Source organism: Cygnus atratus, chromosome 4, assembly GCF_013377495.2.
Source record: "Cygnus atratus isolate AKBS03 ecotype Queensland, Australia chromosome 4, CAtr_DNAZoo_HiC_assembly, whole genome shotgun sequence".
NCBI lineage: Eukaryota > Metazoa > Chordata > Aves > Anseriformes > Anatidae > Cygnus > Cygnus atratus.
In genome coordinates this window covers 34,600,412-34,617,695 of record NC_066365.1, presented here as the reverse complement: position 1 = coordinate 34,617,695, position 17,284 = coordinate 34,600,412, and the positions used below count along the sequence as shown (strand labels likewise).

The 17,284-nt window shown below is 37.4% G+C and overlaps 1 protein-coding gene across 2 annotated transcripts in view; it reads left to right on the top strand.

Annotated features, from left to right (window-relative positions):
• EDNRA (endothelin receptor type A) overlaps positions 1-16,780 on the top strand; it is a 34,488-nt gene extending 17,708 nt beyond the window's left edge. For both annotated transcript variants that reach the window (XM_035547201.2, XM_035547193.2), the window contains exons 4-8: positions 6,054-6,252; positions 10,169-10,321; positions 12,462-12,595; positions 13,006-13,114; positions 15,046-16,780. In XM_035547201.2, the coding sequence (XP_035403094.1) occupies positions 6,054-6,252; positions 10,169-10,321; positions 12,462-12,595; positions 13,006-13,114; positions 15,046-15,186 (736 nt within the window). In that variant the 3' untranslated portion in view covers positions 15,187-16,780. The remainder of the gene's footprint in view (positions 1-6,053; positions 6,253-10,168; positions 10,322-12,461; positions 12,596-13,005; positions 13,115-15,045) is intronic.
• Positions 16,781-17,284: the final 504 nt, after the last annotated feature.

The window sequence follows — 17,284 nt, the reverse complement described above, 5'->3', positions numbered from 1 at the left end:
CAAATTAGGTCAGGCACAGGAGTGACAGGCATAGTCATATTAGTAAAGAATCCTACATCAGCTAATGGATATTTTTTAATATGAAAAATTAGTACATTTTTCACAAAAACTTGTGTGCTGTCACAGCTGGACTATTTCTGGTCTTCAGGCTAGCTATTTTTTCCTTAAAAAATGCTCCTGAAAATGATCTCATTTATAGTTAGTTAGAGAGCGTATATATGGGATTGTATTCCACAAGCTAGAAATAGATGGAGGCACTCGGTACAATGAATACAGAGCTCCAAAGCTTCGATAACTGTTGACTCCCTAGCTCTCATTTGTAGACTACAGCCTTGCTTTAGAATCCAATGTTTGTTTTTTCTTACAGGGACTGATCCCTGTGTTAACTACATCCTACTGTGAAACGCCACTCGTTACTAGTGCCCAAAATGGCCTGCACTGACAGCGTATTAAGGTTTAACTGTGCATTCTCAAAGGAACAATGCCCATTCACACATAGAGGGGGTTTCAAGAGGCTGAAAGAAAACACCAAACCAGCCATTCACCCTTCAGAAGAAGCTCACATTTATTTCAGATGCCCCTCAGACATTTTTAAACTCTGAATCATGATAATGATGAAAGTCTGACTCCTCTTCTAAACAGTCCCTGACTGTGACTAAGAGGAAGGACGTTTTCCTTCCTGAGTTTTTACTTTTGCTTATGTCTCAGACATAACAATTTTGATGAAGAGATGGTTTTAAGAAGTGCAAAGATACCGATCTCATTTCATAGGTATACACTCTCTTCTTGACCCTTCTGAATACCAAATTTCACAGGACAGTTATTTCAGGTTGGGTGCTTTCATCTGGACCAATTTCCAGTAAATGTATAAAACAGTCCAGACTATAGCAGTAAAGCAAAGCAGTAAGAGCTTTATTATATTAACTGTTATTATATTAATATTATTAATAGCTCTTATTTTTAATGTAATTACTTTCAATCATTAATTTATTATATTGCAGTCAACACACTGCCAGCTGTCTTTAGAATGAAGAACTGCAGTGATCTGATCTCTCATAGCAAAGAGGAATAGACTGGTACCAGTGACAGTATAGGAATTGTTCTGATGCTAACCTTGACAGTGACTGCTTCTCATGTACTTGACCAAGTGTTTAATCTCTTCTGTATCATCTTTCCCTTTTATAAAGGGCTGGTGGTACTTGCAGAACAGAAATATCTTATACTAGTGGGTCACTTGAACAACTAATTTTAATGCAGTCAAAAGGAACAGGGAGGCAAAACCACCTACTCTGGAGGAGAGCAGCAGGCATAGGGGAGGCGCAGGTGTTCCCTGTGCAACGTGCTCTAAGTGATCCCGCTGGAGCAGTGGGATTGAACTTGGTGATCTCCAGACGTCCCTCCCAACCTCAACCATTCTGGGATTCCGTGACTCATAGTCCACACACAAGCTATAACCCAAGGTTTAATTTTCATATGCTCCTTGACTTCATTTCATAAGGCGCACAGTACAATTTCTTTTTTAATTGTGATTAGATGCCACTATGGTAAAGTCCATCCAAATTGTTCCAAAAACTAATCTAGGCCACAGCAAAAACCACAAGCTTACAGCATTAATGTGACCAATACTGAAAGGCTAATTAGAGTTCTGGAATTATTCCTTACCAAAGAATGATGAAATCACTGAGAGGGTGTAGAAAAGCATCAGAAATGATTCAGTGACCTTTCAGATCTCAGCTAGTTGCTTTTCAAAAATGATGTCGAAGAAGCCACTTAAATATTACATCCAAGTACTGAAACACAGATGATGTATCAGATATCCTTTAGGTCTTAGTTTTGCAAAGAAAATATAGTATTAGTCCATTGATCAAAGTTGCAGCCAGATTCTGACTGAAAATAAGGTACACATGTTTAACAATGAGGGTAATTAACTACAACAAGACATCACCACGGAAAGGTGAAGGTGTGCTGCTTTTTATGTTCTCAGATCAATACAAGATGTCCTTCTGGAAGACATGCTTTGAACCAGTTATAACTAGATAGGAGGGTAGTATATAATTTTATGTATGTATACTTTATGATGTAATGATCCCTTGTCCTCAAATACTGTGCATACTTAAATACAAGTAGTAAGAGGGACTGCAGGGTCCATAACAAGAAAGTTGGAATAAATAGCTAAGAATGAGAGAAAAGGGAAGAGCAGAAAACACAGGGGAGAGAGCAATTGAAGGGCACAATATACTAAAGTTGAAAGCACATGCATGAGCAATAGAAAGTGGGAAAAAAAAATAAAAATAGGGGGGAACAGGGAGCCACAGCACTAAATAGGGAAAGGGAAATGATCTGGAAAAGAGCTGAATGTTTTGGAAAAGGTTGGAGAGAAAAAGAAAACAAACAGAAACAGAAACGGAAAATGAAAAGATAAAACATGCACACACAGATTTTAGGCTGAGGAATTAAATGTAATGTGTGATGCATCTATGTTATTTCAGTTCCCTGGCAGACATCCTATATTTTTTAAGTGTGAGGGAAATAAACCCTGCAGTATTTCCCATTCCTAATTATGGGAGGTTTGTAGCTAGACAAAGATCCTATATATTACATAATTCACAGAACACCCACTTGAAAAATTTTACTACCACTATTTTTCAAATCACTCTCATAGCAGTGAGTAGAGACAAAGTAATTGCAGGCTAATATGTATTCAGGAAATTCTGATCTAATTAGTGAGCTTCCTATCCTTTAAGTGAAACCATTCATAACAGTAATTCTGCGTCTGATGGTTATTTGAAATGTTAACTGAAAAAAAAATTGCCAATAAAATATATATAGAATCCAAATCCTTGCTGCTGTGCACACTGACCTTCTGTACAAAGCAGACATAACTTGAAGAGAAACAGGTGTAAAAAAATGCAAGAAAGGAAAGCACTAGATGCACGATTTCTAACCCACTTGTTGTCATTAGATAGTTACACAGGTAACGCAACACAAATTTTATATGTCTTACTTGAGAAATGTGCAGTCTATAGTCTCCTGTTTAAGAACATCCTGCAGTCAAGGATGATGAGATAGTATCCTGCACCTTGTGCAACTGATTGAATTGATTGTAAAAGTTCCAGTTAGTAAACTTCCAATTGATTGGTATATTTCCAAAGTTCACCTGGTACAAATATCTGAGTATTTGTGTGAATATTCCTAGGAATATTCCATTTAGTAATTAAATGTAAAATCTGATATTTGGTAAAATGAAATATGAGAGGATCACAAAGCATTCAAAATTAAATCTGAATTTTAATACGAATAAATGTGTGGGAAGATTTGATGTTGAGTATTACTTTCCCAGTTATTTCAGCATAGGTTGTTTCAATGCTCTCAGAATTCCATTCTCATAGGCCTCCTCCCCACAAGTGAACTATTGACTCCATCCTTTCTGAGATCCTTTGAAGATAAGGATGCCTTCAGAAGATGTTTTCATTTTTAATCTGCAAGTCCAAAATGTACTGCTTTGCTTTAGTACGTTCAAAATCTTTATACATACATTTCTGTTAAAATGGTGTACTAAGAACCTATCCCTAGTACACCCATGACTATGCTGTGTATGATACTGCCTTTCTATCAAGAGATACCAAAGCAAAGGGTTCTAGTTGGTTTGCTGCAAGCATGGTGGCATACAAGGCTCTGACACCTTCCAGTGTTGTTCTGTAATAACGCCTTCTGAAGTTTGTGTGAGGGGCTTAAGGCCTGATCTTGCATTCCGGCATCTTCCTCCTTCTAACATCGAGGCTACAGGGGATTTAATTCATGTGTTCCACCCTGTTAATAAGAATGAGCACACTTCCAAACAAAAAAGGGGGCGTGATAGAGGAAATCAGAAGAAACGTTACATGTGAATCCTTAATCTCAAATTAGTGTTTTGTTTAGAGGAGGGGTGTGGTTGCCTTTAAATAACTCTAATTTTTACAGACATCTGCAGCCTAGGTCCTACATCCCTCGGCAGTTTTTTCCCACCAGAAGCTCTTCATTCCTTCCATCTCAGAAATCCAAACTTCAACCCTTCCCAGTACATTCAAAGTAATTGTAATCCAGAGTTCTCAACTACTCTTTTCCTTAAACCCTTGTTACCCCTGAGCCTTTGAGCCCATGCCAAAACTCTGACTTCCTCAAATCATAAGCCATCCCACTCTCATCCTTCCACGCCCTAATCCTCCAAATGAAAACTTTGTGATCTAAATTCCCCTGTTCTCTCCTTCCCCTGCCAAATCTCGCCCATCCCTGCCACTGAGAGCCTATGTACTTGCAAATTGTACACTCCTGGTCTGCTGAGGGCACCTCCTTTTCCCACACCCTTCACCTTCCTTGTGCTTGCTGGCATGCTCTGTTGTTAGCTGCTGTCATCTGCTAAAATCACCACCTCATTTGCTTTTCTCTGAAAAGCTTAACCTTGGCTCCTGCCCTGGAAAGGTGTTAAGGATAGAGGTAGCAACTGCATGCATCCAGATGTGTCTGCCAGGACTCATGGGGCAGAAAATGAGGGCACGTCTGAGGAAGAAAAGAATACTTGCCATAGTCAGGACAGTAAAATGCCATGGCTCCATACAATTTTTAACTGCTTCAGTAACTTCTTATTCTCACCTTTATAAAGCAGAGGAACAACTTCTCTTGACTTTTTTCTCCTCAACTAAAGAAGACTATTTCATCAGGGCATGCCATGATAAGCCCATATAGCACTGTGATTCCAAATGGGAAGGTGCTATTCTTTTGTGGAAGTAAAATAAACAGTTTAGAAACTGTTATATCACCAATGACAGAAAGCTCTCCAGCATGCATTTCAGATTAGTACAAGAACAAAATAATGTTCATTCCTTCCATAATTTTAGATAGCATTGTCTTTGCTAAATTGTTGGAAATGCTAAGTAACTTATTTACTACAGCTATTGCTAGATAACAGTTCAGCCTACTAATGAATTTTCTATTTACGGACTGGTATTACTCTGTATTACATGCCCATCTGTCTTCTCCCAATAATTTTTGAACCTATTGAGCAGACTTGACAGAGATGTTGAGGTCTGAAAGCTAATAAACTCCTACAAGTTCCTTGAAAACTGGCAGACAAGTCGAGGAGAAAGACCCTCTCAGTTCCCTGACTGGGGGAAAGGCTGCAACCTGTAACAAGAATCCTCCAACATGGGAGGGACAGAGAAAGTAAAGAAAGGAAGAGAAAAAGGGAGAAGTGCTATAAATGTATGGACTGTATTTGAAACTTTTTTGAGTTCTTTCCTTTTATCAGGGATTTGAGCTATCAGATGCATACATATAGAGAAATGGGTTTCAGCAATTCCACTTTTACAAAGAAACTTGGTATTTGAGGGATAAAGTTATGGGAAAAATGCTTTGCTTTTGGTATGTGCACACTTCTTAGCCATGCTCTTCAGTTTCTCATCAGAAAGGTGATGTAAAGGCTGGGATCACTGCCGGACAGTCCTAACTAGCACTCAGTTGTATTCTAAGGCCAATACAGGATATACCTCATAAAAACAGTACTTTTAGTATTAGCGTAAATAAAAGAAATGCATTTTCATGTGATGAAAAATATTTTCGCAGTATTTCATTGCATGCCAGCTGACAACTCCACTTCAGATAGCACTGCAGTTACAGCTGAAGTAGCTCTGTCAGATCTGTTAGAATGGCTAGTGTGTTAGGAAGATTTTTCTTCTGCTGTTACATCATCAGATCTAGAAAAAGATTTAGTCTATTCTCACAAACCTTGCACAACTTAATTAGAAATCAATAACGCAGTCCACAGAGCAGAATTCAATACTCTCCTGCGCCTAAGCAGAACAATTGCAGACGGCTCTTTGCTCCCCACCCCTTGATGTGCGCTGCTGTGTCCTAGGTGGCTTGACAGCTGGCAGAGCCCCTGGAACAGGCAGGAAAAACAAGCAACATGAGTCTAAGATGTCAGCTTTGGGATTTTACTTCATATATAAAACTGGAGAAAGATGTTTGAATTTAAGGAAGAAGTTGGAAGATTGGACACTAATGCCTGTCTCTTTCAGGTATAGAGCAGTTGCCTCCTGGAGCCGTGTTCAGGGCATTGGAATCCCTATGATCACTGCTATTGAAATTTTCTCCATTTGGCTTCTGTCTTTTATACTGGCTATTCCAGAAGCCATTGGTTTTACTGTGGTACATTTCAAATACAAGGATGAAGGTTATGTTACCTGCATGCTCAATCCTACAAATAATTTTATGTTGGTAAGTAACATCCTTTCTTCTCTTTTTGGAATCCACAGCATATAACTTAGACACTTAAGATACTGGATTATAATATGCTTTATTTATCCATTAAAGTGCAGAATGTATTCTAATGTATATTGATGCAAAGAAGATCCTTCATGCACAGTTACCAGCCTCTACTTTCATCTAGAGATCCTAAATGTGACTTTACATTTCCATTTATTCCCTACTGAGGATTCTTAATACAGAAATTTGCAATTTGGGCCTGACTAAAGTACAGCCAAGAGATGTCAGTGTAGCCAGAGCCTTGGGAGGTATTGTGTTTCTAGGTATAACACCCTGAAGCCTGTAACTGTCAGAAAACATGTTTTACCGTGATGAGTCATCGGTTTGTGTGCAGTAGCCAGATCCTTTGGCAGATAAATAATAGGGTGGGGCCATGCTCTAACATAGTTTTTCCTATTCTAAATGCACTTACAAAATCAGAGAGTAATCCCTTCATTTATTAGAAATCATGGCTACAAATCTGACAGACTCACATCTCTAACCTAGGTAGCTTAGGCACTGTTAGCTGTCATCTAGACATAGCAACTCAAGAGCAAGAGATGTGCCCGAGTACAAACCAGACTTCTTTGGCAGGCTTCATAGCACTAGTCCTCTGTGCTACTATACCTTAACAGTTGCAAATACCCACATTAGACTGTTCAAAGCAAGTCAGGTGAGTAGTCGCTACAGAGTTAACATATCTTTACTGCATAGAGGGATGGTGATTATCTTCTTGGCCTTACACTGAGAAAATGGGAAAGTGATATATTATTGTTTTCTTTGTGAACCCAAAGAAGGGCCAGCAACCATTCACCAATTAATAATAATAATCATCATTTAAAAAAAAAAAAAAAAAGTTTCATTCTGTTTTGTCTCAGAGAATGCAGATAATGCAAAGTCTTCAGTCTTGAGGGAAAATCCATCCAGGGTTTCTGGGTCTTTTTCTGACCAAGATTTTTTAATAACAGAGTGTAAGCTTCTCTGTTTTTGAATGTCTGATCTTGAGTTAGATCCCAAGCTTGGGACCCCACATGGCCTGGGTTAGAATTGAGAAGGGTGAGGCAAATGAAGTTAGGAAATTTAGAAAATAAAAAGTATGTATGAATTGTGTTTTGCAGTGGAATATCTCCAATTTTGGTTGGGTTAGACTGCAGGGATGGCAGAAAGAGTCAGAGACAAGAGCAAGAGAAAACAAAAGCAATACCCTAATGGAAATAATTAATGTGGGTGAAGAGGGAGTGGAATTGCCCAGGATTTATAATATCTCTGTTTCTAAACTCTACAGACAATATGGCTGTAGACACTATAGTTTAAAGAAAATGATTTATGAAATGCGCACTGCAGTAAATGTAGGCCTTTCCCTTTTGTAGTGGCTGTTTTTCTCCACAGATGTGCCTGGACAATCTTCACTTCCTCTCTCCCTGAGAAAAAGAATGTTTTTCTCATCATGCTTCTCAAAAACACTACAGTTCAGGTCTTCCACAGGCATGTTAACTGTAATGATTATCGTTCTGTTCTTAATGTAGTCGGGAGAATAGTTTGGTTTATTTTGTTTATTAGCAGAAATTAGTATTGTTTATTTGCTCAGAATAATTCAAAAGCTCCAAATTTCACCATGCCAACTTGATTTTCAGTGAAATAAATCAACATTTAGGTCCAAACTGAGAATAAGTGTTGGACATGTCAGTCAAAAAAAATTTTGTGTTTCAATGCATTGCAAGGGAGTATGAATATGAGATTAAAGTGGAAATACCACTTTAACCTTAACTATAATATTCACTACCACAAACATCACAATAAGTGATTACTAAACTGTGGGAAGTACTTATGATTAACTTTTATTTTTAATAGGGGAATTTATTCAATTTTAAAGCTGTCTTTGAAAGACTTGAAAGGTTCATGCTAGACCATGATTCCCTAGAGGCTGAGTGCACTAGAAAACTTGTTTAAAATGCACATTTCCTGTAGAAAACCAGTTCCATGTGGGCTTTCAAGACAAACAAAAGAATGTCTACTTCTCTTAAATCAACCCAGTTATATGCTTTGATGCAAGCTTTGAGAAAGCCAGATTCCATAATTAATCATTTACAGACATTTTCATGTAGGTTTTGTAATTTCACGAAGCCAGGTCATCGGTCAGGATTGTGACACAGGACTCTGGGTGTGTTCTTGACTGACATGCAATGCTCATGAAAGCTGGTAGCCTGCTATGAGAGAAAGTTTGCCTTGCAAATGTAGCGTGGATTCACATAGTATACATTTCGCTGTGCTACCCAACCAATATGCTTCTAGTCTGACCCAGAGGAATTTGCCACAGAAAAGATAATTGCTCCATGTACTTGTAATACTTTTCTCTGCAGGAGCAGTGGTAATTAGATTTCCCCTCAGTACAAACTCTTAAAATATGAGGTGTTTTGTTTTCTGGTTTTCTGCTGGCAGAAGCTCAGGTTCCAGGGGGGGAATTCGGCCCCAAGGGAGAGAGCAACTATGCAGCAGACTCTAGCCCGTCCTCACACAGGGATGAAGCTAAAACAAGGAGGAGCAAACAGGCTAAAGAACACAGTTCAAGATGTCCTGTGGGGTGGGGTTGTGGCCTAGATACCAGTAGCATACTCTAAATTAGCAAGCTCTGTGAGCAGCTAACTCTGTTGGGATGGAGGAAGAAAAATCAAAAACATTCCCTTTTTCTCAGTAAATCAACTCCCTAGTGTAAGTAAAGCAGATTAAAAATGAATGTTATTAAATACTAGTCTATTAAATTGCATTTGTTTCCTTTATCTTTTAAAGTTTAGAACTGTTCAGCTTTAAATGTAAACAAGATGTCAAAAGTTTGACTTCTTCAGACAGGATCCCTACTAATCCTCAGTTATTAGCATTTTGACATTTGGTGTGGGAACTGTGATGTTACTAGAGCACATCCGCTAGGAATAAACAAGCTAAAAAAGATTATGAGAAAGAAGGTTCCCTTTTACACATATCCATCTCAGTGACTAACAATGTAGAGACAGGAAGTCTTTAAAATGTCATATTTCAGTACATCGTTTTGGCTTAGCATAAAGTTTAAAAACTAAGATTTAATATTTTCTCGAGTCTGAAAATATAACCATCTACAAAAAAGAATAATTTTAAATGTTCTGTCAAATGTAGTATTTCCCATAATACATAAATGTATTAACTTAAGCCACAACTTCAACTACAACTTATATTTAAAACTACACAGCAAAGTACTGCTACTCTAAATTCCCTCAGTGTCCTGTCACAGAAGTCAAATAGTATGAAAGGCAGGCAAAGAGTTAAAAGTAACTGTACTGCTGGAAGCCACCAGCCCTAAGTTTTGCATAGATCAGACAAACACTTATGAAGTGGCTTCTATCTGCCCTGTACATAAGCAAACCAACTACCAATCTTCTCACCGATAACAAAAGGTGATTAAACTTACAAGACATTTTGAATTTTTCTTTTTTGGAATTGGGGCAGAAGCCACAGAGGTAAATGGCATTTCCTGAGACAGATTTGTTGTCTCATACTGACAGTGTCTACATTTTGGTATGTTCTTTTCACGTAAGCTGAACTCCAGTTTTCTTGAGTAAGTGTAAATGTTCAGAAAACACAACCAAAGGAAATTAATTCCAACCCAGGACAGATTGCAGCAAGGGTACAGTCAGGTTGTTAATAAGGTAAAATTAACATTTACACTGCCACAGTTCCCATTTTGATGTTGGTCCAAAATAGATCTGAATTATAAGAAAGTTAACGTAATTTGGAACTGTTTGCTAATAGACAGATACCAGCATACGAACTGTCACACTTTCCATTTCCCATACCTTTCTGTGGTACTTTCCATTGAATTGTATGAAAATACCTTCTCTTTTCTCTCTCTTATCCACAGTTTTACAAAGATGCAAAGGATTGGTGGCTGTTTGGTTTCTATTTCTGCATGCCACTGGCATGTACTGCCATCTTTTATACGCTAATGACTTGTGAAATGTTAAACAGAAGGAACAGCAACTTGAGAATCGCTCTCAGTGAACATCTTAAGCAGGTAAATATAAGGAACAGCAATGTTTGAAAATACTGTTCTTCTGTCTTTGGCTTAGCATAGAAATGTTTCAAAGTACATTTGAATATATTAAATTACAGAAGTAGGACTTGAGGATATAGGTTATTTTTGATAAGGTATTCAGTCAAACCTGCAACGTAAGACTAAATCATAGTATAAGGAGATACTGAAGACAGCACACTCAAGAAACTAATGGTTTTCTTTCTTTCTATTCTTAAGTGGGATGGCTGTGCTCTCCTGTTCTTTCACCTTAAATTACTACTGGCTAAATGCTTTCAAATTTAACTACAAAGATTTGAAAAAAAAAATCTTGACTATTTATTCCCTCCATACATCCCCCCTCCTTTGACACACTTTGATATGTATCTTTAGGTTCATATAAAAAGCCATTGTAGAATAACTTGCTTTAGAATAGGTGAGATTTGTTTCAGGCTTATTGCACTTTTGCAGCTACCACTCCTGTAGCTTTCCTGCTTTGAAAAGAGCAATAGGAGACTAGTACAAACAAATGATCATAAAGTCACTCACAGAACTGTCAGATCTCACTTTGATGTTTTTGCAGCGCTGTCTGATGTTTCATTCCTAACTGAAATTTTAAAAACAATCTGTAGCTTTTTCTGTGCAGTTAGTCAGACAACAGGCTATAATGTTAACGTCAGCCCCTCAAATTCCACTCTTTCTTTCAAATTCCACATTCACAGACGTGAATCCCTAAACCAGTCCTCTGCAGCTGAGTGAGTTCTCTCAGAGATTCCTCCTCTGCTGGCACATTTCAGAGCAAGGCAGACCAGAGGATCTTCCCCTCGTGCACAAACCTTCCACTTTGTTCCCTCAACAGGCTCCAAGGCCAGTAGCACAGCCTGTCCCTAGGGCCACACACAGGCTACTCCACCCATCAGAATTGGAATGGTATGTGCAGGGGAATCATCCCTCCAGCCTTCCCATCCTGATGTGCAGTGCCAGCAAGCTACATGGACTAGCTGCTGGAGGATGAATTTATGCCACAATTTACAAATGCTTCTCCTTTTAATGACCACGTTTTGCCTTTCTTCCTTCCTTCCTACAGCCCTGTCCACATTAATTTCTAGTTATGATCCTTCTATTTTGATAAAAGCTATCATAAGAAAAAACAAACAGTAGTAGTCATATTCAACACCTAACAAGACTTATTCTAATCACACATTTCACTGTAAGTTTTTTAATGAGAGCCTTGCAATCCTTGTTATTGTTACATTAAGGTGGCAGATCCAGAAGTGGTATTCTTACCTCTACATATGTTTCTCTTTATCAAATACACGCCTACCAAACACCACCGGTATGCATTGTCCAAAATCCCGCAAAACTTCTGTAAATCTCCAGAGTCATGTAAAATGTCCATAAATTTAAATTATTTCCTAACTACTAAGCACTATAAGATTAAGCTGTAACACAGACATTTCTATAATGTTGCTCGTAGAATGACTACTTAAAAACATCAAGATCACATAGCAAGGATAACATAGAAAAATTAATACTTTGTGCAGTATCCCTTTATGTAACAGGAGGCATACTGAATATAAAATATCACAGACAATTTGGCATCCTGACTGTGGTACGTGGTTCAATGTGGTTCAAGTTCTGAACGTGGTTCAATGGATCTGCTATTGCCAATTGATTTAGGTGCTTTGGATTTACGAATTGCCCTATGTCAAGGATTAGGTGAAACTGGTTTATCAAACAGGTGTGATCTCAGTTCCCCTCACACATGAAAAAATTTCCTTGCAGAGTATGTATGTTTCTAAAGAAAGAGGTTTATTTGAGGGACTGCTAGAAAACTAATCCAGTGTAGAGGAATAAGAAGGGCTGGGAAAGTCATAAGGTTCAGGGACGCCCAGCAGTGGTTGTTGCTTGGCTAACAACTATGATGTCCTTGATGTCTTGATGTCCTGGCAATGACCAGTGTGCAAGTCCAAAAAAAAAAAATAAAATTTCAGGGACATCAGATGGTCTGGAAGCTGCACTTTGGGAATCCTTGCATGCTTTATCTAGATTACTTATCTTTGCTGCCAACATCACTCCACTACAATCAACTACCAATATGAACTAGGCACTCAGTCACAGTTATTTTTACTTCTTTTTCCAGCGTCGAGAAGTTGCAAAGACAGTTTTCTGTTTAGTAGTGATTTTTGCTCTTTGCTGGTTCCCTCTTCATTTGAGCCGAATTTTGAAGAAAATGGTATACAATGAAAGAGACCCCGGCAGATGTGAACTGCTCAGGTACTCCATTTTCTATATCAATCAGTTGTTTATACTGAAAAAATATAATATCACATACTTGGGAGATTGTGTGAGAAATGTCGTTGTGCATGCAATGTGGTGCATGTGGTGTTAGAAGAGCAAATATGTCATTTTATGATTTTTCAACTACATCTGTTTTCAGGGGGATCAGTTTTAATGGGGTAGCATAATTACAACATGTTGTCCATTACCATTGTAATCACTTTCCTCTGGGTTTTGCGAACTCCTGAGAGAGAGGTTGTTATTGATATGGCATGATAAAAGATTAGATTGAGCAAGATAGATGAGAATTAGTTTCTTTGACAGGAGAGACTGTAACCACAAATAACATGGATGCTTCCACATTATATGAAGAGTTTAAAAGTTTTGCTTTCTTTTTTTTTGCTTAGTTTCTTGCTGCCATTGGATTATATCAGCATCAACCTGGCAACCATGAACTCTTGTATAAACCCAATAGCTCTGTATTTTGTGAGCAAGAAGTTTAAAAACTGCTTTCAGGTAAGATCTTGATAATATATAATGTCCAGTTGATGAACAGTATTAAACCACTTAGTTATCTATTTTTTTTTGAGCTGGGAGGAGAGGCATGCAAAGGAATGAATTATTATAAGTTGCCTATTTTACCAGCTAACAGGTCACATAGCGCACATACCGAATTGAAAGTGAAAACTACCCACTTTATCTGAAATGCTAAATAAGTAAATAAGTTTGACATAGTCCTCACATGTAAACTATCGCTGAGAGAGACACACTCTTCTAAGTACTACTTATCAGCACATGACATGTGCATGAAATTGGTTGATAATGTATTCACCACTCTAGATGAAGATAAAGGACATATACATAGGACACAAAATCTGCCAGCAGTTCAACAATCCCATTCTGACAAAAATTTTCAGTCTTCAATACCGAAGCAGGCATCTGAGTTGACTTTGGCAACTGAATAAGCATTACGGCTTTTACCTGCATTTTTCCAGTTCCTATGTATGAAAACATATTTTAATGTTAAAATATCTTACTTGTCATACTGTGCTTCTGCAAGTCCTCATTCACCTAACAAAGGCCATACAGGCAAAAAGAAAATGAGAACAAATAGTGTTAAAGAAAGTGGCAAGATGGAAAAGGAAGACTGAAATAGCTTTATCTGCAAAGAAAAACAAAAGAACCATACCACAAAACTTTCAGGCTGCAAACAGGTGACACAAGCTACTGAAAAAAAAAATGTAATAAGTGATTAAAATAGGGAATACCTGTTTTTCTGTAGCCTGATGAGACAGAAACTATTTTAAGGGAGTATTTCCACATGAGAAATAAGAAGTCAGCTTTACTTCTGGTGGTCCCTTACTTCATTTGGGAACTGTGGGGAAGACACTATGCCTGGACCTGTCCTCATGTAAAAGGGAAAGTAACAGTAACAGCAGGTACTACCAGTATGCTCCTCAAATCATTAGTTCATTCATTCCGTTTGTCCCTCCAAATACAACCACATTCAACAGTTCTAACTAAATAATTTTCAGCTATTACGTAATCCTTCACAGCTTTGCATTTATAGCTTCCCTTTTCCTTTCTGGTATCAAGATGATTACTTCAGGCAAGCTCTTCATTTTATAGTAGAGTTTCTCACCCTACCTCTGTAGATATTTTATGTATCCGCCCACAGACAAACAGTACATGTATCGTAAGTCTGGCCGTACCTCTCTTCAACACTCCCTTCTCATTGAGTACATGGAAGTCATGGATCTACTGCTGTTATTGCCATTGCTCCCCTGAGGCCCTATCCCTCTTTCTGCTAAAGCAGAGATTTCATCTTCATAGAATTAGGCATTAGTTTCTGCAAAAGGGGGGGAGGAAAGCTGAAGAGCCATTTCTCCTCCTTTCAGAAGAGACAACAGAACATCACAGCCTGCGAAGAACATAGTACAACCATGAATTACCTTCTGTTCTTAAACGTGAAAAATGACACAACTCAACATATACACCATCCCTTTTACTAAACAATTTTGCCTTCTTCCAAGATGTAAGAAGAGACCTAAGTCTCTTTTTTTCTCTTACATGTTAAGCAGCATGCTGATCCCTAAGTTTGAAGTGCAGTGAGAAAGAGGGGTGAAAAACAACCCAGCTCTTACAATGTTTACTGAATTCTGTCAGTTCTGAACCCATTTACCTTAGTCAAACAAATTTCCCATTTGATACTGGGAAAGTTTTTCTTAAATAAGAGGCATGGGCCAGGCCTAATTTGCTGCCTTTGTGATGATCAATCGCAAGAACTGCTTGCATTCTAGGATAGGAAATTGAAATTGGCCCAAGTGCAGCTATCACTCCCTTCAGCTAGAATTCTCTGTTCATTTCTGAATTAAAAATATTGTTGGCAATCTGCAGAGTTGATAGATTTGTGCTAACCTTTTTTTTTTTTTTTTTAATATTTCCAGTCATGTCTTTGCTGTTGCTGCTCCCAATCAAAAAGCTTGGTGACTTCAGTGCCCATGAATGGAACAAGCATTCAGTGGAAAAATCAAGAACTAAACAATCACAATACAGACCGAAGCAGCCATAAAGACAGCATAAACTGAAAATTAAGGACTCTGACATGATTTCAGAATCAAACAGGAAAAAAAAAGTCACAATAAAGCTATTTCAACAGGAAGCCCAGTGAGTGTTCCATCATCAATTCAGAAGTGTGCACCCTTGTACCTAACTCTAGAGGTGACTGAAATGGTTGATGGACTATAACTGTGATGATGCTCTACGAACTGAGATCCACTGGATGGTAATTCTGTCTTTGAAAATTACGTAGATGTGATTATAACACCAAAAAAAATGACTTGAACTACACAGGTGGTTTGCTCTTCTGAACTAAGCAGGAACTGTCCAGTATCTGTAACTGGTACAAAACAATATTCTTCCTGATCGTGACCTAGAATTAATCACTATGGCATTTTTTAGAAGATAACAAAGTGGAATCTGTCTGTGTATATTTTCTCTCCTGCCATTTGTCTTTCAACTTCTATTTTTGTGGTGGATATATTCCGTGCACCACTACATTTTGCATGTTGTTGTTATTTTTTTTTTCAGTTTTATGTTGGAAAATGTTTTGTTCCACACCAGTATGTTATTTACTTAAGTTACAGTGAGTCAGGACATCAGCTGGGCAGTTCACATTTGTAGCACTTCAGTACTCAAAAACAGGAAGAAACAATACAAAATAGCATTGACATTTGGCACTTAAGCACAGATTAATACCAAAAAAGTGGTATTAGTAACACGGTACTGTACTGTGTTATTTATTCTAATGATCTGTACAAAAATAATAATAATAATAAACATAATCTATATCAGCAAAATGAATGAAAGATGCCCACAGAGGGGCATCTTACAAAATGTTTTCAATTAACCTGCCATGTTAATTCATAATCTATATGAATTTATTAATCTATTTAGACAATAGCAGCTTTAAATCTGTGTCAAAATGAGGATCATTGGAACACAGTGAAACATTAATAAAGCTGTCCAAAGAGTTATAAAGATATAATTATTTTCATAGCAACTATGCACAACACTACTTACACGTTGTGAACATGAAGTTACAGTCATAGGTGAATGCAGAACTGTGGAAGTCTGTAAGAGTTGTATATGCACAAGGATATTTTATGCCTTATGCATACAGACTTTTTTTTTTGTCTTATTTTCATAATGTTCAAAGATTTTAATGGGATTTGATACTTTATTAGAATTGTTAACCATACAAATGCTATTAATAATATATAGAAAATATTGCTTGCATACGTGTAAACTGGTGATTTACTTATCATTTCCATCCGTTATGGTTACATGGCAAGAGATTCATTGTTTGGCTATAAACATTTTTAACTGGTAGCCTTTTATTAAACAGTGAAATTAAACAGTACGGTGTTGTATATAATATGCCTTGTGCACAAATCTGCTAGGAAATTTATAGCATCTCTTGTGCCAGGTTAAGAAACATGAACTAAATTTCTTCAATTTTAAAAAAAATGTTACATTTCAAGTGAATGTGATATAACCCTGCATATTTTTATTTACAAGGTCAAAATGCTAGTGCCTACAATGACTTCTGCTGAACAAGTTTCCCAAACGTTTACATTCACACAGATCTTCTAAAGTATATTAAAAAATATCTTTAACTTAGTTTATGTATTTTTGTGTGCTTTTGTCTCTGTGGCATATAATTGTATAAATACATACAAATGTACGTTCTTGTGTTATAAACCTAAATACAGTCTTTGACAGTGCCCTGTAGCAGTGCCCAGGAGCATGTTTAGCTGAATTTTATTCAAAACAGATCATCTTCAAGCTGTATCAAAAAATATACCAAATGAGTAACAATGCTTTCCTCTGAGGTTGAATTACTGGGTCTCTTTACATCCTGACACCTTCACTGCTACTTCAACAGAATGTATTGAGTAGATGATAATGGTAAACAGAAACAGAGGATTGAATTTAAATGGTAAATCTACACTTTTTCCCCTAAAACAAAACAAAATAAAACAAAAACAAAAAACCCTATGACAAAACAGAAATTCAACCACCTTTAATTTTATCCTTTCATTTTTCTGCCAAATTCCACAAAAAAGGTGCTTTGACATTTCTCTTTGTGCATCAAAAATGGTGTAGGTTTAGTTGGGATTTTGC